At 46.2% G+C, this 26,411-nt stretch overlaps 1 protein-coding gene across 3 annotated transcripts in view; it reads left to right on the forward strand.

Moving 5' to 3' along the window:
- The window catches only part of LOC115138799 (signal-induced proliferation-associated 1-like protein 1), a 114,806-nt gene that overhangs the window by 60,079 nt on the left and 28,316 nt on the right, over positions 1-26,411 (forward strand). For all 3 annotated transcript variants that reach the window (XM_065025692.1, XM_065025693.1, XM_029675999.2), the window contains 6 exons: positions 1,619-3,180; positions 3,439-3,569; positions 4,601-4,789; positions 5,071-5,245; positions 10,219-10,322; positions 10,505-10,662. In XM_065025692.1, coding sequence (XP_064881764.1) covers positions 1,734-3,180; positions 3,439-3,569; positions 4,601-4,789; positions 5,071-5,245; positions 10,219-10,322; positions 10,505-10,662 — 2,204 coding nt within the window. In that variant the 5' untranslated portion in view covers positions 1,619-1,733. The remainder of the gene's footprint in view (positions 1-1,618; positions 3,181-3,438; positions 3,570-4,600; positions 4,790-5,070; positions 5,246-10,218; positions 10,323-10,504; positions 10,663-26,411) is intronic.

Consider the following 26,411-nt stretch of genomic DNA (forward strand, 5'->3'; position numbering starts at 1 on the left):
TCATTTATTGTGTTTGGAGATTCTTAGTGGCAGAAGCATTTATTTATACTGCTTTTGATTTTCTTTTAGCTTGTAATCATTTCTGACACATTTTCAACTTAACATGCTTAGAGAACGTGTTCATATTTCTGGTGTCTCATCAAGTAAATCAATTCGCATACATGTCAATGTCCATTTCCCCTGAAAGTGGGACTGTTTTGCATGTATGAAATAGTGTATGTGTCTGTATGAAGCAGTTTTCTCTGATGTGTGAATGTGGCATGGAGAAATGCAAGCCCATCACAGCATTGACAGCCAGTGGCTAATGTGATCACAGCTTGTGTGCTGCAGGACTGACTGAGAGGAACCGTAATCTCTCCCAGTGTCTTGCTGCCAAATTGGCTCAATCTGCCAGGGAGAAACATCAGAGTCCTCTGCTGTCGGCTTTCCAAGGGCCTTTTTTTTTAATGTGGGCTCAGGATGTTTGATCCAGTAAACTGTATCTCAGCACTTTGATTTGGTGAACCTGCTATCCATAGCATGTGAAGGGACTTCATAGGAATCACTAGTCCAGCGTCAGTGACATAGAGAGGGGAACCAGAGCCCTGCCTCCCAGCTGAACACACTTGCCTATATCGATCAGATAATGTACTCTGGACAAGGTTCGTTGATAGATCAAAACCTCACATTTTGTTTAACACTTGATATATAAATAGTTAATAGTGCATTCTATTGGTTTATTGAATGACCTTATAGTCTACTTTGGGAGTTTGTTACATGAATGTAATGATTAGGTTGAAGGCATAATTCTGCTCAGGTTGGATTTGGCTGAGCTTTCATGTTTTCCCCAGATGTTTACGCTGAAATTGGTTTGAAAAGTAGAGCCATTATATGAAATTGAAATGTCACTGACTTTTTACTGTGTCAGTTTGCCGGGAGGCGAAAATCACATCCAAATATGACTCTGCAGGCCTGTTTGTGAAATCCAGATATCCCTTTCAATCTTGAAGAATAGAAATGTCTGCATGTTTGTAAGGCTGTCCTGGAGTTCCTAAAAGCATCTATCTGACTGACTCTGCCGATCATAAATACCCCCCCCCCCGGACATGTCGGGAGAAAGTACGTCCGGGAAAACCCAGAATTCTGAAACGACAGAGGCCATTTCTAATTTAGCAAATGCCTCGAGAGAAAAAAGCTAAACTTTTTATTAAGAATTTCGATTTGGGAAATACATTTGTTCTGCAGCCATTTCCTCCTCCCACACAGTCAGTCAGATGATTCAAGTTGGAGAACATTAGCTTGCTTACTCAAGGCCCAAAGGGAGATTAACTAATTAGACACAGTCCAATACTTTCCACTGTGCTGCCTGCTAGTCTGCAATAAAAGCTAGGAGCATGAGAGAGGCCACATCAGTAACAGGGTACTGCACACAGCCAATTATCAGGCAGGTAGCCACTGTGTCATTGTCTACCTTTCCAGACCAGAGCTATTGGTTTCATTTTCAACACCAGTTAAGCAGCTTACATTCCCCAACTGTTTCCACTCTTCGCCTGGTTAGAGAAAGTTGGTGTTAATATGAAATGAGAGGGTATGCAATTATTGAGTTTACGGTATGTTCTAATACCAAACCTATTTTCAGGTTGTAGCCAGTTGGAGTGAGATGAGAGCCCAGTGGAGTAGCAGACACACTGAGCATCCAGCCTAGCCATGCCTTGCTGCTGAGTGCCCTGGTGACCAGCTCTGGCCTTGGCACCATGACCAGTCTGAAGCGCCCACCCATGGAGCGCATCGTGGGGGGCTCTATCCCAGCCATCGACGAGTTCTACACCCGCCACCTCCGCCTGGCCAACGGAGGGGCACGCATAGACAGCGCCCACCCTCCAGGGGGCCCGGGGGTGCCTAAAATGGGGGTACGGGCACGGGTTGCCGAGTGGCCCCCGAGGAAGGACCTGGGTGCTCTCTGGCAGGCTACCACAGAGCCAGAGTCCCCAGCCTTAATCGGAGGTGGGCAGAGCCACCTGAAACTAGGTCACCTGATGAGCCCCCAGGACGCATCCATGCTCCGCAGCATCCACAACACACTGAAGAGTAAAACCCAGGGGGCCAGCCACAGCCCAGACAGCTGTTACCTGTCCCCCACAGACTACAGAGTCCCCTCCCACAGAAACATCCGCCGCATCCGCCAGCGCAGCAACAGTGACATCACCATCAGTGAGCTGGACGATGGCGGGGACAGTGGGGAGGAATTGGGCCCCTCAGGGGCCAAGTGGTCCCCACTACACAGAGAGTATGGCAGCACCTCCTCTATAGACCAACACGGGGTGCCAGGGGAGAGCTTCTTTGAGATGCTGAAGGGCTACCAGGGGGACAAGCCTGACCAGCGCAGCCCTGCACCAGACAGACTAGAGGACTTGCTGACTGCTGGGCTCAAGCAGGCCTCCATAGAACTACATGAGGAGACTAGTGAGAGCCAGACATCCAGCAGAGTCAAGGAGAGAGAGAAGCCCCCAAAGAGACGCTCCAAGTCAGAGACAGGGGGAGAGTCTATATTCCGTAAACTACGCAGCGTGAGGGGGGAGTCGGACTCACCACGGGCCGGCTCTGATGCTGAGGACGGTCGGTCAGAGGACTGGGTAACCCCCCTCAAGCCATGGGTGTGCCAGAGGGGCTTCTCCCACTACGACGTGCAGAGCATGATGTTTGACTTGAATGAGGTGATCCAGAGCAGGCAGATGGCAGCGGGGAAGAGGAAGAACACCACCACAGGGGCGTCTGCTGCAGCTGCAGCCTCCAACACCTCCACCGTGTCCTCCACCCAGAGCCTGGCCTACAGCTCCCCCGCTGGCAGCCAGGAGGAGCTCAGTGCCGGGGCCAGGGACAGCCCCAGCATGGGCACCGGGGACGAGCAGAGCAACGAGATGCTCCTCAGCTGCCCCTGCTTCCGCAATGAGATTGGGACCAACGGAAGGCGCACGGCGGGAGCCGGGCCCCCCAAACAGGGGAGTGGCGGCTCGGAGACCCTGGGAAGCGAGGGCAGTCAGTTTGAGTCGTCCCTCAGCTCCCACTGCACTAACGCTGGGGTGGCAGTGCTAGAGGGGCCCAAGGACAGCCCCAGTTCCCTCAGTGACAGAGGCAAACACTACATCGTAGAGCATGTGGACCTGGGAGCTTACTACTACAGGAAGTTCTTCTACCTTAGAGGTGAGGTAGACTCAGCTGAACATACACTATGTATCCTCTCAAACGTATTCAGTTACAAACATTATACAGTACATGAAGTACTATAACACTAGAATGTGTAACATAAACAAATAGTCCTACACAGCCCACTGTGTAATACAGTTTCCAAATTCAAATGCATGAAGTGTATGTTTATACATAGCTGTCTACTTCCCTTTCTCTCGCTCTCTCTTGCTCTCTCTCTTTCTCTTTCTCCCGTTTTCTCTCTCTCTCCCTCAGAACACTGGAACTACTTTGGAATGGACGAGGCTCTGGGTCCGGTGGCTGTGAGTCTGCGCAGGGAGAAACAAGAGGAGCACAGAGAGCACGGCCAGCAGTACAACTACCGGGTCATCTTCAGAACATCAGAGGTCAGACAGCTAGCCTCCGGCCTTTACAACTGCTCTCCCTGGACCATGCAACGCATAACAACGTTAGCAGTTAATGATCCTGCTAGATAGACATTTCTGGAATTGTTATCAAATCCAGTCACGACGATTGTCTGTAGATTTGTTTTTTCTGTAGATCAGTAACTCTCCCCTGTGTCTGTCTTCCTGGTAGTTTCACGGTAAGACTAGCTGGAGGTGAAACTCAGCTCTCCATCCCTCTCTGCTGATTATGTAAGATGCCCAGAGGGCATCAGCTGTTCCCTCAGATCAGCACTGTGTAAAGAAACTATAGAAAACGCTCTCATCCTCCTCACATCTCCATGGCCTGTCAATGCTACACAACCTCAAACCACTATAGAGAACTCTCCTTTCACATTTCACTGGAAAATCATTTGCTTCATTAAGTTGGAAGGTTGTGATTTTAGTTATGGACTGCGACACAGCACCGTTACATTCCCAGCTAGAGATTTAAGGCACCTGCCCTGGAGTGTCCAGAGATGGTTGTCTGGGGTTTTTCCCTGGGTTGGAAGGTGAATAGACCCTCCAGCTCTGTGTGAGACACCCCGGGACCCCAGGGCCCCAAACCTGGGGAACACTGTCCTTTTGTTACGGCCCTCTCCTAGGAGTGTGGGAGAGAAAATTCCCCTCCATTCCAGCTGTATATGATAGCAAGTGATTGAGTTCATGGCCTCTGCTGAACACAATGCACACTCTGTGTACATATTATGCGTTGCTGAACAACCCCAACCTCAGCTATCTGCCCCCAGGCCAAAAGTTTGATTCATAACTGTACCTTGTTCTTCTGTTGTTTTATGTCAGATTCCTTTAGATAAATAGTTATGAACTTACTCAGGAGAAGTTAGGATGTTTGGAAAGCAAAACCGACATGTTCATTTTGGCTATCGCTTTGTTCCATCTTGATGTGAAAGTTCCATGGACTGGGGATTCCTGAGGCACATTCCTCCTCTCACACCTCTTTCTCTTCCTCTCCTTCTTTTCATCCCTCCATCCAGTTGATCACACTCCGGGGGTCTATTCTGGAGGATGCGGTGCCCTCGTCCTCTAAGCATGGCACTACCCGCGGGCTGCCCCTGAAGGAGGTGTTGGAGCACCTGCTTCCAGAGCTGGATGTGCCCTGCCTCCGCTTGGCCCTCAACACGCCCAAGGTCACAGAACAGCTGATGAAACTGGATGAGCAGGGGGTAGGAGGATACATAAACACTACATAAAACACTCCCTGAAGAGACCATCCGTGCTACAGATATATGCTGTTATTGGGCCAGTTATCATATTTCATAGCTATTTTGATTGGCACTATATGTTGGCACTATATCATGCTATAAAATTAGGCTTGTCTGATCTCGTATAGTTTTTGCACTGCAAACATTTTTTTACGTGAAATCTGTCACTCTCTCTTCTCCCCCCCTCACTTTCTCCCTCCCCCCCTCACTTTCTCCCCCTCTCTCGCCCTCCTCCTCTCTAGCTGAGTTTCCAGGTGAAGGTGGGGGTGATGTACTGCAGGGCTGGGCAGAGCAGTGAGGAGGAGATGTACAACAATGAGACGGCGGGCCCTGCCATGGAGGAGTTCCTACAGCTGCTGGGGGAGAGAGTCCGCCTCCAGGGCTTCACCAAGTACCGCGCCCAGCTTGACACCAAGAGTACGCTCACACACACACGCTCACACACACACACACACACACACACACACACACACTAGCAACAGTAGTCAAAATTGACAAAAGGTCAAAAATACAGTTCTGATGAATGTAACAGCAACATAAGAGTAAGATGCTTAACTATTTTAGACTTTTAAAAATCCATCAAATATGAACCTTCTTATCAAAATTGTATAATGAGAGAGAGAAAATCTATGGAATCGAGACATTTTGGCGGGACTTCAGGTATTCAGTTGAAGGTTAGATATAAAATGTTCTTATTTGAAATTACACATGCCAAAAGTGTTTAACCATATATAGCCCTTTTATGTTTTGTTATTATATTGATAGAATAATAAAGTTCGGAAATAACAACTCATTTGCATATACGGTGCATTCGGCAAGTATTCAGACCCCTTGACTTTTTTCACATTTTGTTACATTACAGCCTTATTCTAAAATGGATTGAATCGTTTTTTTTATTCTCATCAATCTACACGCAATACCCCATAATGACAAAGCAAAAACAGGTTTTTAGACATTTTAGCAAATTTATTTAAAGTTCAAAACTGAAAATCACATTTACATAACTATTCAGACCCTTTACTCAATACTTTGTTGAAGCACCTTTGGGAGCGATTACAGCCTCAAGTCTTCTTGGGTATGATGCAACAAGCTTGGGACACCTGTATTTGGGGAGTTTTTCCCATTCTTCTCTGCAGATCCTCTCAAGCTCTGTCAGGTTGGATGGGAAGTGTTGCTGCACAGCTATTTTTAGGTCTCTCCAGAGACGTTCGATCGGGTTCAAGTGGCTCTGGCTGGGCAACTTAAGGACATTCAGAGACTGTCCTGTTGGAATGTGAACCTTCCAACAAGAAGTCCTGAGCGCTTTGGAGCAGGTTTTCATCAAGGATCTTTCTGTACTTTACTCCGTTCATCTTTCCCTCGATCGTGACTAGTCTCCCAGTCCCTGCCGCTGAAAAACATCCACACAGCATGATGCTACCACCATCCTTCACTGTAGTGATGGTGCCAGGTTTCCTCCAGATGTGACGCTTGACATTCAGGCCAAAGAGTTCAATATTGGTTTCATCAGACCAGAGAATCTTGTTTCTCATGGTCTGAGAGTCCTTTAGCTGCCTTTTGGCAAACTCCAAACGGGCTGGTCATGTGCCTTTTACTGATGAGTGGCTTCCGTCTGGCCACTCTACCATTAAGGCCTAATTGGTGGAGTGCTGCAGAGATGTTTGTCCTTCTGGAAGGTTCTCCACAGAGGAACTCTGGAGCTCTTTCAGAATGGCCATCGGGTTCTTGGTCACCTCCTTGACCAAGGCCATTCTCCTCCAATTACTCAGTTTGACCGGGCGGCCAGCTCTAGGAAGAGTCTTGGTGGTTCCAATCTTCTTCCATTTAAGAATGATGGAGGCCACTGTGCTCTTGGGGACCTTCAATGATGTAGACATTTTTTGGTACCCTTCCCCAGAGCTGTGCCTCGACACAATCCTGTCTAGGAGCTCTACAGACAATTCCTTCCACCTCATGGCTTTGTTTTTGCTCTGACAGGAAGTCAGATGAGGAAAATGTTGATGAGGAAAGTGTTTTATGTAATCCATTTTAGAATAAGGCTGTAACATAACAAAATATGGAACAAGTCAAGGGGACTGAATACTTTATGTTCCTAATGAGAGCATACCACCCTGCATCATACCACCCTGCATCATACCACCTTGCATACCACTGCTGGCTTGCTTCTGAAGCTAAGCAGGGTTGGTCCTGGTTGGTACCTGGATGGGAGACCAGGTGCTGCTGGAAGTTGTGTTGGAGGGCTAGTAGGAGGCACTCTTTCCTCTGGTCTAAAAATATTCCAATGCCCAGGGCAGTGATTGGGGACACTGCCCTGTGTAGGGTGCCGTCTTTCGGATGGGACGTTAAACGGGTGTCCTGACTCTCTGAGGTCATTAAAGATCCCATGGCACTTATCGTAATAGTAGGGGTGTAAACCCTGGTGTCCTGGCTAAATTCCAAAGCTGTCACACGGTCACCTAATAATCCCCAGTTTACAATTGGCTCATTCATCCCCCTCCTCTCCCCTGTAACCATTCCCCAGGTCGTTGCTGTAAATGAGAATGTGTTCTCAGTCAACTTACCTGGTAAAATCAATAAATACAACTTTCCAAGTGCACTGTACATGTGGGCATTAATAAATGAATTAGCATGAAGTTGCTCGATCCAAACAGCTATTTCTAAGGTACCACCCCAAAGAGAATCTGTAAATGCCCCACAATCTCCTGTCAACATCACCATGGCTTTTACCCAAATATGTGCAACATTACTTATTCATGATTGTCATCTAGAATATTATCTACAAGGCAGAAATGTTTTGTGTCAAAATAGCACCCACTTGAGAATTAACCAATGTGTATTTATTTGACAATAGGGGAAAGATACAAAATTGCGTGATTGAATAAGATATGTGGATTTTTTTGTGTCGGCTTTCTTTTCTGCGTGACAACTTTGTATACGTTATCATCTAATCAAACATCAACCTTTTTTTATCCCACAAAGGGAAGACTAACTGTAAGTAGACCAGTTTCTCTTCTCTCTTGTCATGTGGTTGCCGTGTCAGTGCGTTTAATCCCCATCGGCATATCAACTTTATAAACACATGGGTCAAAACCATTTGTCTTCAATTTCTGACAATACCCCCATCCTTACGAGACATCGTTTCACACTTTTCCTTAACAGTAAAGTCCAGGAGAAAAGGTGGTAATAGGATGAATATTGTCCATTTTTATTTTGAAATCAATCGGTGAATTGACAGTTAGTTGACAAATAGATTATCCACTTCTCAAACACAGCCAAATGATAGCTAAAGAGAGGAGTATTCTCAGGTGGGCGTGGCTTGTGCCTTGCTACACACACACACACACACACACAAACACACAGTGGTGTTTAAATAACCCTGGGGACACACACACACACAAACACACAGTGGTGTATAAATAACCCTGGGGACACACACACACACACACACAAACACACAGTGGTGTTTAAATAACCCTGGGGACACACACACACACACAAACACACAGTGGTGTTTAAATAACCCTGGGGACACACACACACACACAAACACACAGTGGTGTATAAATAACCCTGGGGACACACACACAAACACACAGTGGTGTTTAAATAACCCTGGGGACACACACACACACAAACACACAGTGGTGTTTAAAGAACCCTGGGGACACACACAAACACACAGTGGTGTTTAAATAACCTTGGGGACACACACACACAAACACACAGTGGTGTTTAAATAACCTTGGGGACACACACACACACACACACACACACACACAAACACACAGTGGTGTTTAAATAACCTTGGGGACACACACACACAAACACACAGTGGTGTTTAAATAACCTTGGGGACACACACACACACACAAACACACAGTGGTGTTTAAATAACCCTGGACACACACACAGTGGTGTTTAAATAACCCTGGGGACACACACACACACACACAGTGGTGTTTAAATAACCCTGGGGACACACACACAAACACACAGTGGTGTATAAATAACCTTGGGGACACACACACAAACACACAGTGGTGTATAAATAACCTTGGGGACACACACACACAAACACACAGTGGTGTATAAATAACCTTGGACACACACACACACACACAAACACACAGTGGTGTATAAATAACCTTGGGGGGACACACACAGTGGTGTATAAATAACCTTGGGGACACACACACACAAACACACAGTGGTGTATAAATAACCTTGGGGACACACACACACAAACACACAGTGGTGTATAAATAACCTTGGGGACACACACACACACACACACAAACACACAGTGGTGTATAAATAACCTTGGGGACACACACACACAGTGGTTTATAAATAACCTTGGGGACACACACACACACAAACACACAGTGGTGTATAAATAACCTTGGGGACACACACACACAAACACACAGTGGTGTATAAATAACCTTGGGGACACACACACACAATTGATTCCCATTGAAAGCAAAGCACTGACAGTGCATTTTAAAAGTGTGATTGGCCTTTTTTATTTGACCAATGATGTAGCATGACAGGCTCCTGTGTGGGAGCCTTACTGACCCTCTCTCTGACCTCCTCACCCCAGGTCTCACAGCTGTAGAGTCTGCTGAATATTTGCTGTAGGCGTTGCTCTGATCTGCCTTGTGTGTTATCAACAATAGGTTTGGGGTAATCTCTGTAATCCAGGAAACAGGTTTTCCTCTCCTGTCTCTTGCAGGTTTTTAATGTGTGTAGTCCCTTTTTACTTCATGTAGCCTGTTTGTCTTTCAAATCTCTCTGGCGTATTGAGGACTAAATCAGGTACACAATGGCTGGCCCACACGCTCCACTACACCCTTTATGTTCCTAATGAGAGCAGAGCAGGAAATGGCAGCTCATCGCAATTATGCACTTAATTACATTAGGCTATTTCTGGCACTTCCTCTATTCATAAGCTCAATGAATATGAACATTCCTCTTTTGTCCATACATTTTAATTGTAGTGGCTGCCTGGGTAATCTTGCACCCAAAACCAAATCAGTTACTGTCATGAGAGGCAAGCGCATGGGTACCTCTGCTCTTAGGGTTATAGTAGACTGGTTGTGGCATACTCTTTACAATGCTACGTTTTTACATTTACTATTTTTGAGCAACAATACAGCATTCTCGATAGTGCTCTACCTGTATTACTACAATTATTTGATGTTTTCCCATCACACTATGTTGGCAGACATTGGTCAGGCTATACTAGCATGGCTTATTGTTTGGGCTATGAAACAGGAGACAGTCTGGTACATAAAGCACTGAGCAGATAGGTTGCTGGAGGACAGAGTTGGGTTGCAGTAGCAGTACAATGGGGCCTTATATTGTGGTGCTCCTCTCCCTTCCTCCAGCTGATTCCACTGGCAGCCACTCCCTGTACACGGCCTACAGGGACTATGAGATCATGTTCCACGTGTCTACCCTGCTGCCCTACACACCCAACAACAAACAACAGGTACGGAAGGGTTCTATGATATCACATAATACATGAATATCTAAGAGACATGCTTTAGGATAACATGATATGCCATAGATGGATTCAATTATTAATCAAGTTTATTGCTGCCATGCTGAAGAATAGGATATTCATTGAGATAGTGTAATTCTTGTATGGTTATTCCATGTTTGTCCTTGTAGTTGCTGAGGAAGAGACACATTGGAAATGACATCGTCACCATCGTGTTCCAGGAGCCGGGAGCGCTACCCTTCACCCCCAAGACCATCCGCTCCCACTTCCAACATGTGTTCATCATTGTCCGTGTGCACAGCCCCTGCTCCGACAATACCTGCTATAGGTGAGTGTAAACCGTGTTCAGACCACTAGAGGGCCTGGCGGTCACCTGGAAAGCCCCTGGTACTACAACAGTGGTTGTTTTGAACTCACACAGGTAGATAACATAATGAGGAACGAGAACCACTAGAAGTCATGGTCACCAACCCAGATACATTTTCTTGGGTAACTACTGGCTCTCCTTATTTCTCTCTGTAGCCAGGGTACTATAGGCAGAGTACTGTAGTCAGGATACTGTAGTCAGGGTACTATAGGCAGAGTACTGTAGTCAGGATACTATAGGCAGAGTACTGTAGTCAGGATACTATAGGCAGAGTACTGTAGTCAGGATACTATAGGCAGGGTACTATAGGCAGGGTATCATGCAGGGTACTGTAGGCAGGATACTATAGGCAGGGTACTATAGGCAGAGTACTGTAGGCAGGATACTATAGGCAGGGTACTATAGGCAGGGTACTGTAGGCAGGATACTATAGGCAGGGTACTATAGGCAGGATACTATAGGCAGGGTACTGTAGGCAGGGTATCATGCAGGGTACTGTAGGCAGGATACTGGTAGGCAGGATACTATAGGCAGGGTACTGCAGGCAGGGTACTATAGTCAGGGTACTGTAGGCAGGGTACTGTAGGCAGGATACTGTAGGCTGTAGTCAGGGTACTGTAGGCAGGATACTGTAGTCAGGGTACTATAGGCAGGGTACTATTGGCAGGGTACTGTAGGCAGGGTACTGTAGTCCGGGTACTAAAAGCAGGGTATTGTAGGCAGGGTACTGTCGGAATGATACTATAGACAGGGTACTATAGGCAGGGTACTGTAGTCAAGGTACTAAAGGCAGGGTACTGTAGGCAGGGTACTGTAGGCGGGGTGCTATAGGCAGGGTACTAAAAGCAGGGTACTGTAGGTGGGGTACTAAAGGCGGGGTGCTGTAGGCAGGGTACCGTAGGCGGGGTACTGAAGGCGGGGTGCTGTAGGCAGGGTGCTGTAGGCGGGGTACTGTCAGGGTACTAAAAGCAGGGTACTATAGGCAGAGTATTGTAGGCGGGGTACTAAAGGCAGGGTACTGTAGGTGGGGTACTAAATGCAGGGTGCTGTAGGCAGGGTACTAAAGGCAGGGTACTGTAGGTGGGGTACTAAAGGCAGGGTACTGTAGGTGGAGTACTAAAGGCAGGGTGCTGTAGGCAGGGTACTAAAGGCGGGGTGCTGTAGGCAGGGTAGGTGGAGTACTAAAGGCAGGGTGCTGTAGGCAGGGTACTAAAGGCGGGGTGTTGTAGGCAGGGTAGGTGGGGTACTAAAGGCGGGGTGCTGTAGGCAGGGTACTAAAGGCAGGGTACTAAAGGCAGGGTACTTTAGGCGGGGTACTTTAGGCGGGGTACTAAAGGCGGGGTGCTGTAGGCAGGGTACTGTAGGCAGGGTACTATAGGCAGGGTACTATAGGCAGGGTACTATGGGCAGGGTATCATGCAGGGTACTGTAGGCAGGATACTATAGGCAGGGTACTGTAGTCAGGATACTATAGGCAGGGTACTATAGGCAGGGTATCATGCAGGGTACTGTAGGCAGGACACTATAGGCAGAGTACTGTAGGCAGGATACTATAGGCAGGGTATCATGCAGGGTACTGTAGGCAGGATACTATAGGCAGGGTACTATAGGCAGGATACTATAGGCAGGGTACTGTAGTCGGGATACTATAGGCAGGGTACTGTAGGCAGGGTATCATGCAGGGTACTGTAGGCAGGGTACTGTAGACATGATACTATAGGCAGGGTACTGTAGGCAGGGTACTATAGCCAGGGTACTATAGGCAGGGTATTGTAGGCAGGATACTGTAGGCAGGGTACTGTAGGCAGGGTACTGTAGGCAGGATACTGTAGTCAGGGTACTGTAGTCAGGGTACTGTAGTCAGGGTACTATAGGCAGGGTACTATTGGCAGGGTACTATAGGAAGGGTACTATTGGCAGGGCACTGTAGGCAGGGCACTGTAGGCAGGGTACTATAGGCAGAGTGCTGTAGTCAGGATACTATAGGCAGGGTACTGTAGGCAGGGTACTGTAGTCAGGGTACTAAAAGCAGGGTATTGTAGGCAGGGTACTGTCGGAATGATACTATAGACAGGGTACTATAGGCAGGGTACTGTAGGCAGGGTACTGTAGGCGGGGTGCTATAGGCAGGGTACTAAAAGCAGGGTACTGTAGGTGGGGTACTAAAGGCGGGGTGCTGTAGGCAGGGTACTAAAGGCAGGGTACTAAAGGCGGGGTGCTGTAGGCAGGGTGCTGTAGGCGGGGTACTGTCAGGGTACTAAAAGCAGGGTACTATAGGCAGAGTATTGTAGGTGGGGTACTAAAGACAGGGTACTGTAGGTGGGGCACTAAAGGCAGGGTACTAAAGGCGGGGTGCTGTAGGCAGGGTGCTGTAGGCGGGGTACTGTCAGGGTACTAAAAGCAGGGTACTATAGGCAGAGTATTGTAGGTGGGGTACTAAAGACAGGGTACTGTAGGTGGGGCACTAAAGGCAGGGTGCTGTAGGCAGGGTACTAAAGGCAGGGTACTAAATGCAGGGTGCTGTAGGCAGGGTACTAAAGGCGGGCTGCTGTAGGCAGGGTAGGTGGGGTACTAAAGGCGGGGTGCTGTAGGCAGGGTACTAAAGGCAGGGTACTGTAGGCGGGGTACTAAAGGCGGGGTGCTGTAGGCAGGGTACTAAAAGCAGGGTAATGTAGGCAAGGTACTGTAGGCAGGGTACTAAAAGCAGGGTAATGTAGGCAGGGTACTAAAGGCAGGGTACTGTAGGCAGGGTACTATAGTCAGGGTACTGTAGGCAGGGTACTGTAGGCAGGGTACTATAGTCAGGGTACTAAAGGCAGGATACTATAGGCAGGGTACTGTAGTCGGGATACTATAGGCAGGATACTATAGGCAGGGTACTGTAGGCAGGGTATCATGCAGGGTAATGTAGGCAGGATACTATAGGCAGGGTACTGTAGGCAGGGTATCATGCAGGGTACTGTAGGCAGGGTACTGTAGACATGATACTATAGGCAGGGTACTGTAGGCAGGATACTGTAGTCAGGGTACTATAGCCAGGGTATTGTAGGCAGGATACTGTAGGCAGGGTACTGTAGGCAGGGTACTGTAGTCAGGGTACTGTAGGCAGGATACTGTAGTCAGGGTACTGTAGGCAGGGTACTGTAGTCAGGGTACTATAGGCAGGGTACTATTGGCAGGGTACTATAGGAAGGGTACTATTGGCAGGGCACTGTAGGCAGGGCACTGTAGGCAGGGTACTATAGGCAGAGTGCTGTAGTCAGGATACTATAGGCAGGGTACTGTAGGCAGGGTACTGTAGTCAGGGTACTAAAAGCAGGGTATTGTAGGCAGGGTACTGTCGGAATGATACTATAGACAGGGTACTATAGGCAGGGTACTGTAGGCAGGGTACTGTAGGCGGGGTGCTATAGGCAGGGTACTAAAAGCAGGGTACTGTAGGTGGGGTACTAAAGGCGGGGTGCTGTAGGCAGGGTACTAAAGGCAGGGTACTAAAGGCGGGGTGCTGTAGGCAGGGTGCTGTAGGCGGGGTACTGTCAGGGTACTAAAAGCAGGGTACTATAGGCAGAGTATTGTAGGTGGGGTACTAAAGACAGGGTACTGTAGGTGGGGCACTAAAGGCAGGGTACTAAAGGCGGGGTGCTGTAGGCAGGGTACTAAAAGCAGGGTAATGTAGGCAAGGTACTGTAGGCAGGGTACTAAAAGCAGGGTACTAAAGGCAGGGTACTGTAGGCAGGGTACTGTAGGCAGGGTACTGTAGGCAGGGTACTATAGTCAGGGTACTAAAGGCAGGGTACTGTAGTCAGGGTACTTTAGGCAGGGTACTATAGGCAGGGTACTTAAGGCAGGGTACTGTAGGCAGGGTACTGTAGGCAGGGTACTATAGTCAGGGTACTAAAGGCAGGGTACTGTAGTCAGGGTACTGTAGTCAGGGTACTGTAGGCAGGGTACTAAAAGCAGGGTATTGTAGGCAGGGTACTGTCGGAATGATACTATAGACAGGGTACTGTAGTCAAGGTACTAAAGGCAGGGTACTGTAGGCGGGGTGCTATAGGCAGGGTACTAAAAGCAGGGTACTGTAGGTGGGGTACTAAAGGCGGGGTGCTGTAGGCAGAGTACTAAAGGCAGGGTGCTGTAGGCAGGGTGCTGTAGGCGGGGTACTGTCAGGGTACTAAAAGCAGGGTACTATAGGCAGAGTATTGTAGGCGGGGTACTAAAGGCAGGGTACTGTAGGTGGGGTACTAAAGGCAGGGTGCTGTAGACAGGGTACTAAAGGCAGGGTACTGTAGGTGGATTACTAAAGGCAGGGTGCTGTAGGCAGGGTACTAAAGGCGGGGTGCTGTAGGCAGGGTAGGTGGGGTACTAAAGGCGGGGTGCTGTAGGCAGGGTACTAAAGGCAGGGTACTGTATGCGGGGTACTTTAGGTGGGGTACTAAAAGCAGGGTAATGTAGGCAAGGTACTGTAGGCAGGGTACTGTAGGCAGGGTACTAAAAGCAGGGTAATGTAGGCAGGGTACTGTAGGCAGCGTACTAAAGGCAGGGTACTATAGGCAGAGTATTGTAGGCGGGGTACTGTCGGAATGATACTATAGACAGGGTACTGTAGTCAAGGTACTAAAGGCAGGGTACTATAGGCAGAGTATTGTAGGCGGGGTACTAAAGGCAGGGTACTGTAGGTGGGGTACTAAAGGCAGGGTGCTGTAGACAGGGTACTAAAGGCAGGGTACTGTAGGTGGGGTACTAAATGCAGGGTACTAAAGGCAGGGTACTGTAGGTGGATTACTAAAGGCAGGGTGCTGTAGGCAGGGTACTAAAGGCGGGGTGCTGTAGGCAGGGTAGGTGGGGTACTAAAGGCGGGGTGCTGTAGGCAGGGTACTAAAGGCAGGGTACTGTATGCGGGGTACTTTAGGCGGGGTACTAAAAGCAGGGTAATGTAGGCAAGGTACTGTAGGCAGGGTACTAAAAGCAGGGTAATGTAGGCAGGGTACTGTAGGCAGCGTACTAAAGGCAGGGTACTGTAGGCATGGTACTATAGTCAGGGTACTAAAGGCAGGGTACTGTATGCAGGGTACTATAGTCAGGGTACTAAAGGCAGGGTACTTTAGGCAGGGTACTATAGTCAGGGTACTAAAGGCAGGGTACTGTAGGCAGGGTACTATAGTCAGGGTACTATAGTCAGGGTACTATAGTCAGGGTACTGTAGGCAGGGTACTGTAGTCAGGGTACTGTAGGCAGGGTACTGTAGGCAGGGTACTGTAGGCAGGGTACTGTAGGCAGGGTACTATAGTCAGGGTACTGTAGGCAGGGTACTATAGTCAGGGTACTGTAGTCAGGGTACTAAAGGCAGGGTACTAAAGGCAGGGTACTGTAGGCAGGGTACTGTAGGCAGGGTACTGTAGGCAGGGTACTAAAGGCAGGGTACTAAAGGCAGGGTACTGTAGGCAGGGTACTGTAGTCAGGGTACTATAGTCAGGGTACTGAAGGCAGGGTACTGTAGGTGGGGTGCTATAGGCAGGGTACTGTAGGCAGGGTACTAAAGGTGGGGTGCTATAGGCAGGGTACTGTAGGCAGGGTACTAAAAGCAGGGTACTGTAGGCAGGGTACTAAAGGCAGGGTGCTGTAGGTGGGGTCTGTGGCATTCTCACTGACACACTCATCCACACCTCCCTCACTCCCTCACTCACTCAACCCTCCTGCCTACCACACTGCCTTGGGGCAACGGAGCTGGAGCGATCTGAAGGAGTTAGCGGCATACACGTCAATGATTCCCTTGCTGGACGAGCGAATCAGAGGATTCTTGAGCAGCCGTGCAGTGCTCTGTCCCTCAGTGCTCACAGACCCTCCCCGAGGAACACTTGTACAGGCTCTGGGTCTCAGCTCAAACCTCATCAAAGTTGGGCAAATTTAATCTGAGCCCTCCCCTCCAGTAACCTCTCTACCCCCCCAGCGCTGACTGCCAACGATTAGATGCCCTCCTCAGCTGGAGTTGTTCTTTTTTAAAGGGGACATCTTTTGATTTGAAGCCGGGTGTCGTCAAGGAGAAGAGGCTGAGAGGGAGAAATGCTGGCTTTTCTTCTTGGATGAAGTAGGGAGTGGGACCCTGAAGCAGTGAAGACTCCACTTCAGCCAGAGCAGCTCTCAGCATCCAGCCTCTGGCTCAGTCCCATGGATCTAATGAACACACTACAAGTTCCAACCCCTATCTGTTCTGTTCTGCCACCAGAGCTCTGATATGCTAGAAGCCTGAATTGCTGGGAGCCTGGGATGCCATTTCAAAGAGGAGTAAAAACTCACAAGATCTAGTAACAGAACAGCGGTTGGACGGGCGGCGGAAGCAGCTATAATTAGCTGGATAAAGCTGTGTGTACCTGCAGTAGTGTGATCAGACCAAGCAGACAGGAGAGGAGGATTCACTTCAAGGAGACATATTTGTATAATGCCTAGGCCAGTCAGGAGTTGGTAGAGTCACATAAACAGACCAACTGGGAAACGTAAGGGTCAGATGCCGGAGCAAGAACAGGTGGGTCTGGGGGTTGTGTCACTGTGTGTGTGTATATACAGTGTTTGTGTGTGGGTGTGTGTAGGGGGGATCCGAGATGTGATGCTGATGACCAGTGTGAAAAGGAGGGGGTCTGAGGACACAGGAGTTTCAGCGACCTCTCACGCACACACACACACACACACACACACACACACACACACACACACGGCTGCACTACTGTGATGTATTACATAATGCGTGATACAATGACTACGTTTTGCCAAGGTTTTATTGGATATTGCTGTTTTGTGATAGTGCGGTTGAATTCTGACTCACAGTAGCTTTAAATATTGATCAGTATTGTGTTTGACTGGCTCTGTATCCTGTTCACACGCAGTGAAAACGGGATCTTTGGAATGATGCATCAGTGATCTCTTCAGGCCAACATAGAAGTAGTTGGCCTGTGGCCAGCCTAGGGACACAGCCTAGTGATAATCTCATGCTATCAAATGCTGTCCAAATGCAGATAGGTCAATTTAGCCATATTGCATAACGATCAGAGCTTTGTTGCTACAAATAGGGAGTAGCCCCCTCCTCTCCACGTATCTTCTCTGTGATCTGGGGTCTAGGGCTGGCTGAGAGTGGCCATCTCAGTGGTAGCTGGCTGAATGTATAGTTATATCCGCCTGCCTGGTTGAGCGAGGCTTGGGCTGTAATGTCACAGCTGCATGTGATGACTGTGTTATCTGTTTAATGGACTGGACTGAGACTTGTCAGGACTCTGACATCAGCCTACATGAGCCTGGCCTGCAGTGGATTTCTATAGTGCTACTGTTCAGCTTTTCCTCACCATTGTTGGATTATATATGGATTTGGAAGCCAATCATTGTCAGTCATCTGCATCAGAACTAGGTTAGCTTTCATGCTAACTTGTTTCTTTAAACTCTAGGAGGCCTATTGTGGAGCAACAATGGGAGTTGAATGGGAAGGGTAGTAGGTAACCTAAGTAGAGCCTTGACCATAGAAAGACTCATGCCATCCTTTATGCTGGGAAGGAAAAGGGGCTAGGAGGAAGGATGGCCACATGAAAACTCTATAACAATGTCACTGCTCTTCTTTCCCAGCCTATGAAACTGTTTTCTGTCCTCTAATCTACTGTTTTCTGTCCCCTGGTCTACTGTTTTCTGCCCTCTAGTCTACTGTTTTCTGCCCTCTAGTCTACTGTTTTCTGCCCTCTAGTCTACTGTTTTCTGCCCTCTAGTCTACTGTTTTCTGCCCTATAGTCTACTGTTTTCTGCACTCTAGTCTACTGTTTTCTGCCCTCTAATCTACTGTTTTCTGTCGTCTAGTCTACTGTTTTCTGCCCTCTAGTCTACTGTTTTCTGTCCTCTAGTCTACTGTTTTCTGTCCTCTAGTCTACTGTTTTCTGCCCTCTAGTCTACTGTTTTCTGTCCTCTACTCTACTGTTTTCTGTCCTCTACTCTACTGTTTTCTGTCCTCTACTCTACTGTTTTCTGTCCTCTACTCTACTGTTTTCTGCCCTCTAGTCTACTGTTTTCTGTCCTCTACTCTACTGTTTTCTGCCCTCTAGTCTACTGTTTTCTGTCCTATAGTCTACTGTTTTCTGCCCTCTACTCTACTGTTTTCTGTCCTCTACTCTACTGTTTTCTGCCCTCTAGTCTACTGTTTTCTGTCCTCTACTCTACTGTTTTCTGTCCTCTACTCTACTGTTTTCTGTCCTCTAGTCTACTGTTTTCTGTCCTCTAATCTACTGTTTTCTGTCCTCTAGTCTACTGTTTTCTGTCCTCTACTCTACTGTTTTCTGTCCTCTAGTCTACTGTTTTCTGTCCTCTAGTCTACTGTTTTCTGTCCTCTAGTCTACTGTTTTCTGTCCTCTAGTCTACTGTTTTCTGTCCTCTAGTCTACTGTTTTCTGTCCTATAGTCTACTGTTTTCTGTCCTCTAGTCTACTGTTTTCTGTCCTCTAGTCTAATGTTTTCTGTCCTCTAGTCTACTGTTTTCTGTCTACTGTTTTCTGTCCTCTACTCTACTGTTTTCTGTCCTCTACTGTTTTCTGTCCTCTAGTCTACTGTTTTCTGTCCTCTAGTCTACTGTTTTCTGTCCTCTAGTCTACTGTTTTCTGTCCTCTAGTCTACTGTTTTCTGTCCTATAGTCTACTGTTTTCTGCCCTCTAGTCTACTGTTTTCTGCCCTCTAGTCTACTGTTTTCTGTCCTCTAGTCTACTGTTTTCTGTCCTCTACTCTACTGTTTTCTGTCCTCTACTCTACTGTTTTCTGTCCTCTACTCTACTGTTTTCTGTCCTCTAGTCTACTGTTTTCTGTCCTCTAGTCTACTGTTTTCTGTCCTCTAGTCTACTGTTTTCTGTCCTCTAGTCTACTGTTTTCTGCCCTCTAGTCTACTGTTTTCTGTCCTCTACTCTACTGTTTTCTGTCCTCTACTCTACTGTTTTCTGTCCTCTACTCTACTGTTTTCTGTCCTCTACTCTACTGTTTTCTGCCCTCTAGTCTACTGTTTTCTGTCCTCTACTCTACTGTTTTCTGCCCTCTAGTCTACTGTTTTCTGTCCTATAGTCTACTGTTTTCTGCCCTCTACTCTACTGTTTTCTGTCCTATAGTCTACTGTTTTCTGCCCTCTAGTCTACTGTTTTCTGTCCTCTACTCTACTGTTTTCTGTCCTCTAGTCTACTGTTTTCTGTCCTCTACTCTACTGTTTTCTGTCCTCTACTGTTTTCTGTCCTCTACTGTTTTCTGTCCTCTAGTCTACTGTTTTCTGTCCTCTAGTCTACTGTTTTCTGTCCTCTAGTCTACTGTTTTCTGTCCTCTAGTCTACTGTTTTCTGTCCTCTAGTCTACTGTTTTCTGTCCTCTAGTCTACTGTTTTCTGTCCTCTACTCTACTGTTTTCTGTCCTATAGTCTACTGTTTTCTGCCCTCTAGTCTACTGTTTTCTGTCCTCTAGTCTACTGTTTTCTGTCCTCTAGTCTACTGTTTTCTGCCCTCTAGTCTACTGTTTTCTGTCCTCTACTCTACTGTTTTCTGTCCTCTACTCTACTGTTTTCTGTCCTCTACTCTACTGTTTTCTGTCCTCTACTCTACTGTTTTCTGTCCTCTACTCTACTGTTTTCTGCCCTCTAGTCTACTGTTTTCTGTCCTCTACTCTACTGTTTTCTGCCCTCTAGTCTACTGTTTTCTGTCCTATAGTCTACTGTTTTCTGCCCTCTACTCTACTGTTTTCTGTCCTCTACTCTACTGTTTTCTGTCCTCTACTCTACTGTTTTCTGCCCTCTAGTCTACTGTTTTCTGTCCTCTACTCTACTGTTTTCTGTCCTCTACTCTACTGTTTTCTGTCCTCTAGTCTACTGTTTTCTGTCCTCTAATCTACTGTTTTCGGTCCTCTAGTCTACTGTTTTCTGTCCACTAGTCTACTGTTTTCTGTCCACTAGTCTACTGTTTTCTGTCCACTAGTCTACTGTTTTCTGTCCACTAGTCTACTGTTTTCTGTCCACTAGTCTACTGTTTTCTGTCCACTAGTCTACTGTTTTCTGTCCTCTAGTCTACTGTTTTCTGTCCTCTACTGTTTTCTGTCCTCTACTGTTTTCTGTCCTCTACTGTTTTCTGTCCTCTACTGTTTTCTGTCCTCTAGTCTACTGTTTTCTGTCCTCTAGTCTACTGTTTTCTGTCCTCTACTCTACTGTTTTCTGCCCTCTAGTCTACTGTTTTCTGTCCTATAGTCTACTGTTTTCTGCCCTCTAGTCTACTGTTTTCTGTCCTCTACTCTACTGTTTTCTGTCCTCTACTCTACTGTTTTCTGTCCTCTACTCTACTGTTTTCTGTCCTCTACTCTACTGTTTTCTGTCCTCTACTCTACTGTTTTCTGCCCTCTAGTCTACTGTTTTCTGTCCTCTACTCTACTGTTTTCTGCCCTCTAGTCTACTGTTTTCTGTCCTATAGTCTACTGTTTTCTGCCCTCTACTCTACTGTTTTCTGTCCTCTACTCTACTGTTTTCTGCCCTCTAGTCTACTGTTTTCTGTCCTCTACTCTACTGTTTTCTGTCCTCTACTCTACTGTTTTCTGTCCTCTAGTCTACTGTTTTCTGTCCTCTAATCTACTGTTTTCTGTCCTCTAGTCTACTGTTTTCTGTCCTCTAGTCTACTGTTTTCTGTCCACTAGTCTACTGTTTTCTGTCCACTAGTCTACTGTTTTCTGTCCACTAGTCTACTGTTTTCTGTCCACTAGTCTACTGTTTTCTGTCCACTAGTCTACTGTTTTCTGTCCACTAGTCTACTGTTTTCTGTCCTCTAGTCTACTGTTTTCTGTCCTCTAGTCTACTGTTTTCTGTCCTCTAGTCTACTGTTTTCTGTCCTCTACTGTTTTCTGTCCTCTACTGTTTTCTGTCCTCTACTGTTTTCTGTCCTCTACTGTTTTCTGTCCTCTACTGTTTTCTGTCCTCTACTGTTTTCTGTCCTCTAGTCTACTGTTTTCTGTCCTCTACTGTTTTCTGTCTACTGTTTTCTGTCCTCTAGTCTACTGTTTTCTGTCCTCTAGTCTACTGTTTTCTGTCCTCTACTCTACTGTTTTCTGTCCTCTACTCTACTGTTTTCTGTCCTATAGTCTACTGTTTTCTGCCCTCTAGTCTACTGTTTTCTGCCCTCTAGTCTACTGTTTTCTGTCCTCTAGTCTACTGTTTTCTGTCCTCTACTCTACTGTTTTCTGTCCTCTAGTCTACTGTTTTCTGTCCTCTACTCTACTGTTTTCTGTCCTCTAGTCTACTGTTTTCTGTCCTCTAGTCTACTGTTTTCTGTCCTCTAGTCTACTGTTTTCTGTCCTCTAGTCTACTGTTTTCTGCCCTCTAGTCTACTGTTTTCTGTCCTCTACTCTACTGTTTTCTGTCCTCTAGTCTACTGTTTTCTGTCCTCTAGTCTACTGTTTTCTGTCCTCTAGTCTACTGTTTTCTGTCCTCTAGTCTACTGTTTTCTGTCCTCTAGTCTACTGTTTTCTGTCCTCTAGTCTACTGTTTTCTGTCCTATAGTCTACTGTTTTCTGCCCTCTAGTCTACTGTTTTCTGCCCTCTAGTCTACTGTTTTCTGTCCTCTAGTCTACTGTTTTCTGTCCTCTACTCTACTGTTTTCTGTCCTCTACTCTACTGTTTTCTGTCCTCTACTCTACTGTTTTCTGTCCTCTAGTCTACTGTTTTCTGTCCTCTAGTCTACTGTTTTCTGTCCTCTAGTCTACTGTTTTCTGTTTTCCTCTAGTCTACTGTTTTCTGTCCTCTACTCTACTGTTTTCTGTCCTCTACTCTACTGTTTTCTGTCCTCTACTCTACTGTTTTCTGTCCTCTACTCTACTGTTTTCTGTTTTCCTCTAGTCTACTGTTTTCTGTCCTCTACTCTACTGTTTTCTGCCCTCTAGTCTACTGTTTTCTGTCCTATAGTCTACTGTTTTCTGTCCTCTACTCTACTGTTTTCTGTCCTCTACTCTACTGTTTTCTGCCCTCTAGTCTACTGTTTTCTGTCCTCTACTCTAGTCTACTGTTTTCTGTCCTCTAGTTTTCTACTGTTTTTTCTGTCCTCTAGTCTACTGTTTTCTGTCCTCTACTGTTTTCTGTCCTCTACTGTTTTCTGTCCTCTACTGTTTTCTGTCCTCTAGTCTACTGTTTTCTGTCCTCTAGTCTACTGTTTTCTGTCCTCTAGTCTACTGTTTTCTGTCCTCTAGTCTACTGTTTTCTGTCCTCTAGTCTACTGTTTTCTGTCCTCTAGTCTACTGTTTTCTGTCCTCTACTCTACTGTTTTCTGTCCTATAGTCTACTTTTTCTGCCCTCTAGTCTACTGTTTTCTGTCCTCTAGTCTACTGTTTTCTGTCCTCTAGTCTACTGTTTTCTGCCCTCTAGTCTACTGTTTTCTGTCCTCTAGTCTACTGTTTTCTGTCCTCTACTCTACTGTTTTCTGTCCTCTACTCTACTGTTTTCTGTCCTCTACTCTACTGTTTTCTGTCCTCTACTCTACTGTTTTCTGTCCTCTAGTCTACTGTTTTCTGTCCTCTAGTCTACTGTTTTCTGTCCTCTAGTCTACTGTTTTCTGTTTTCTGTCCTATAGTCTACTGTTTTCTGCCCTCTACTCTACTGTTTTCTGTCCTCTACTCTACTGTTTTCTGTCCTCTACTCTACTGTTTTCTGCCCTCTAGTCTACTGTTTTCTGTCCTCTAGTCTACTGTTTTCTGTCCTCTACTCTACTGTTTTCTGTCCTCTAGTCTACTGTTTTCTGTCTAGTCTCTAATCTACTGTTTTCGGTCCTCTAGTCTACTGTTTTCTGTCCACTAGTCTACTGTTTTCTGTCCACTAGTCTACTGTTTTCTGTCCACTAGTCTACTGTTTTCTGTCCACTAGTCTACTGTTTTCTGTCCACTAGTCTACTGTTTTCTGTCCACTAGTCTACTGTTTTCTGTCCTCTAGTCTACTGTTTTCTGTCCTCTACTGTTTTCTGTCCTCTACTGTTTTCTGTCCTCTACTGTTTTCTGTCCTCTACTGTTTTCTGTCCTCTACTGTTTTCTGTCCTCTAGTCTACTGTTTTCTGTCCTCTAGTCTACTGTTTTCTGCCCTCTAGTCTACTGTTTTCTGTCCTCTACTCTACTGTTTTCTGTCCTCTACTCTACTGTTTTCTGTCCTCTACTCTACTGTTTTCTGTCCTCTACTCTACTGTTTTCTGCCCTCTAGTCTACTGTTTTCTGTCCTCTACTCTACTGTTTTCTGCCCTCTAGTCTACTGTTTTCTGTCCTCTACTCTACTGTTTTCTGCCCTCTAGTCTACTGTTTTCTGTCCTCTACTCTACTGTTTTCTGCCCTCTAGTCTACTGTTTTCTGTCCTCTACTCTACTGTTTTCTGTCCTCTACTCTACTGTTTTCTGTCCTCTAGTCTACTGTTTTCTGTCCTCTAATCTACTGTTTTCTGTCCTCTAGTCTACTGTTTTCTGTCCTCTAGTCTACTGTTTTCTGTCCACTAGTCTACTGTTTTCTGTCCACTAGTCTACTGTTTTCTGTCCACTAGTCTACTGTTTTCTGTCCACTAGTCTACTGTTTTCTGTCCACTAGTCTACTGTTTTCTGTCCACTAGTCTACTGTTTTCTGTCCTCTAGTCTACTGTTTTCTGTCCTCTAGTCTACTGTTTTCTGTCCTCTAGTCTACTGTTTTCTGTCCTCTAGTCTACTGTTTTCTGTCCTCTAGTCTACTGTTTTCTGTCCTCTACTGTTTTCTGTCCTCTACTGTTTTCTGTCCTCTACTGTTTTCTGTCCTCTACTGTTTTCTGTCCTCTACTGTTTTCTGTCCTCTAGTCTACTGTTTTCTGTCCTCTAGTCTACTGTTTTCTGTCCTCTAGTCTACTGTTTTCTGTCCTCTAGTCTACTGTTTTCTGTCCTCTAGTCTACTGTTTTCTGTCCTCTAGTCTACTGTTTTCTGTCCTATAGTCTACTGTTTTCTGCCCTCTAGTCTACTGTTTTCTGCCCTCTAGTCTACTGTTTTCTGTCCTCTAGTCTACTGTTTTCTGTCCTCTACTCTACTGTTTTCTGTCCTCTAGTCTACTGTTTTCTGTCCTCTACTCTACTGTTTTCTGTCCTCTAGTCTACTGTTTTCTGTCCTCTAGTCTACTGTTTTCTGTCCTCTAGTCTACTGTTTTCTGTCCTCTAGTCTACTGTTTTCTGCCCTCTAGTCTACTGTTTTCTGTCCTCTACTCTACTGTTTTCTGTCCTCTAGTCTACTGTTTTCTGTCCTCTAGTCTACTGTTTTCTGCCCTCTAGTCTACTGTTTTCTGTCCTCTACTCTACTGTTTTCTGTCCTCTACTCTACTGTTTTCTGTCCTCTAGTCTACTGTTTTCTCTACTGTTTTCTGCCCTCTAGTCTACTGTTTTCTGTCCTCTAGTCTACTGTTTTCTGCCCTCTAGTCTACTGTTTTCTGTCCTATAGTCTACTGTTTTCTGTCCTCTACTCTACTGTTTTCTGCCCTCTAGTCTACTGTTTTCTGTCCTCTACTCTACTGTTTTCTGTCCTCTACTCTACTGTTTTCTGTCCTCTAGTCTACTGTTTTCTGTCTGTTCTAGTCTACTGTTTTCTGTCCTCTAGTCTACTGTTTTCTGTCCTCTAGTCTACTGTTTTCTGTCCACTAGTCTACTGTTTTCTGTCCACTAGTCTACTGTTTTCTGTCCATTAGTCTACTGTTTTCTGTCCACTAGTCTACTGTTTTCTGTCCACTAGTCTACTGTTTTCTGTCCACTAGTCTACTGTTTTCTGTCCACTAGTCTACTGTTTTCTGTCCTCTAGTCTACTGTTTTCTGTCCTCTAGTCTACTGTTTTCTGTCCTCTAGTCTACTGTTTTCTGTCCTCTAGTCTACTGTTTTCTGTCCTCTAGTCTACTGTTTTCTGTCCTCTAGTCTACTGTTTTCTGTCCTCTAGTCTACTGTTTTCTGTCCTCTACTGTTTTCTGTCCTCTACTGTTTTCTGTCCTCTAGTCTACTGTTTTCTGTCCTCTAGTCTACTGTTTTCTGTCCTCTACTCTACTGTTTTCTGTCCTCTACTCTACTGTTTTCTGTCCTATAGTCTACTGTTTTCTGCCCTCTACTCTACTGTTTTCTGTCCTCTACTCTACTGTTTTCTGCCCTCTAGTCTACTGTTTTCTGTCCTCTACTCTACTGTTTTCTGTCCTCTAGTCTACTGTTTTCTGTCCTCTACTCTACTGTTTTCTGCCCTCTAGTCTACTGTTTTCTGTCCTCTAGTCTACTGTTTTCTGTCCTCTAGTCTACTGTTTTCTGTCCTCTACTCTACTGTTTTCTGCCCTCTAGTCTACTGTTTTCTGCCCTCTAGTCTACTGTTTTCTGCCCTCTAGTCTACTGTTTTCTGTCCTCTAGTCTACTGTTTTCTGTCCTCTAGTCTACTGTTTTCTGTCCTATAGTCTACTGTTTTCTGTCCTCTAGTCTACTGTTTTCTGTCCTCTAGTCTACTGTTTTCTGTCTACTGTTTTCTGTCCTCTACTGTTTTCTGTCCTCTAGTCTACTGTTTTCTGTCCTCTAGTCTACTGTTTTCTGTCCTCTAGTCTACTGTTTTCTGTCCTCTAGTCTACTGTTTTCTGTCCTCTAGTCTACTGTTTTCTGTCCTCTAGTCTACTGTTTTCTGTCCTCTAGTCTACTGTTTTCTGTCCTCTACTCTACTGTTTTCTGTCCTATAGTCTACT

Source organism: Oncorhynchus nerka, linkage group LG12 (assembly GCF_034236695.1).
Source record: "Oncorhynchus nerka isolate Pitt River linkage group LG12, Oner_Uvic_2.0, whole genome shotgun sequence".
NCBI classification, from domain to species: domain Eukaryota; kingdom Metazoa; phylum Chordata; class Actinopteri; order Salmoniformes; family Salmonidae; genus Oncorhynchus; species Oncorhynchus nerka.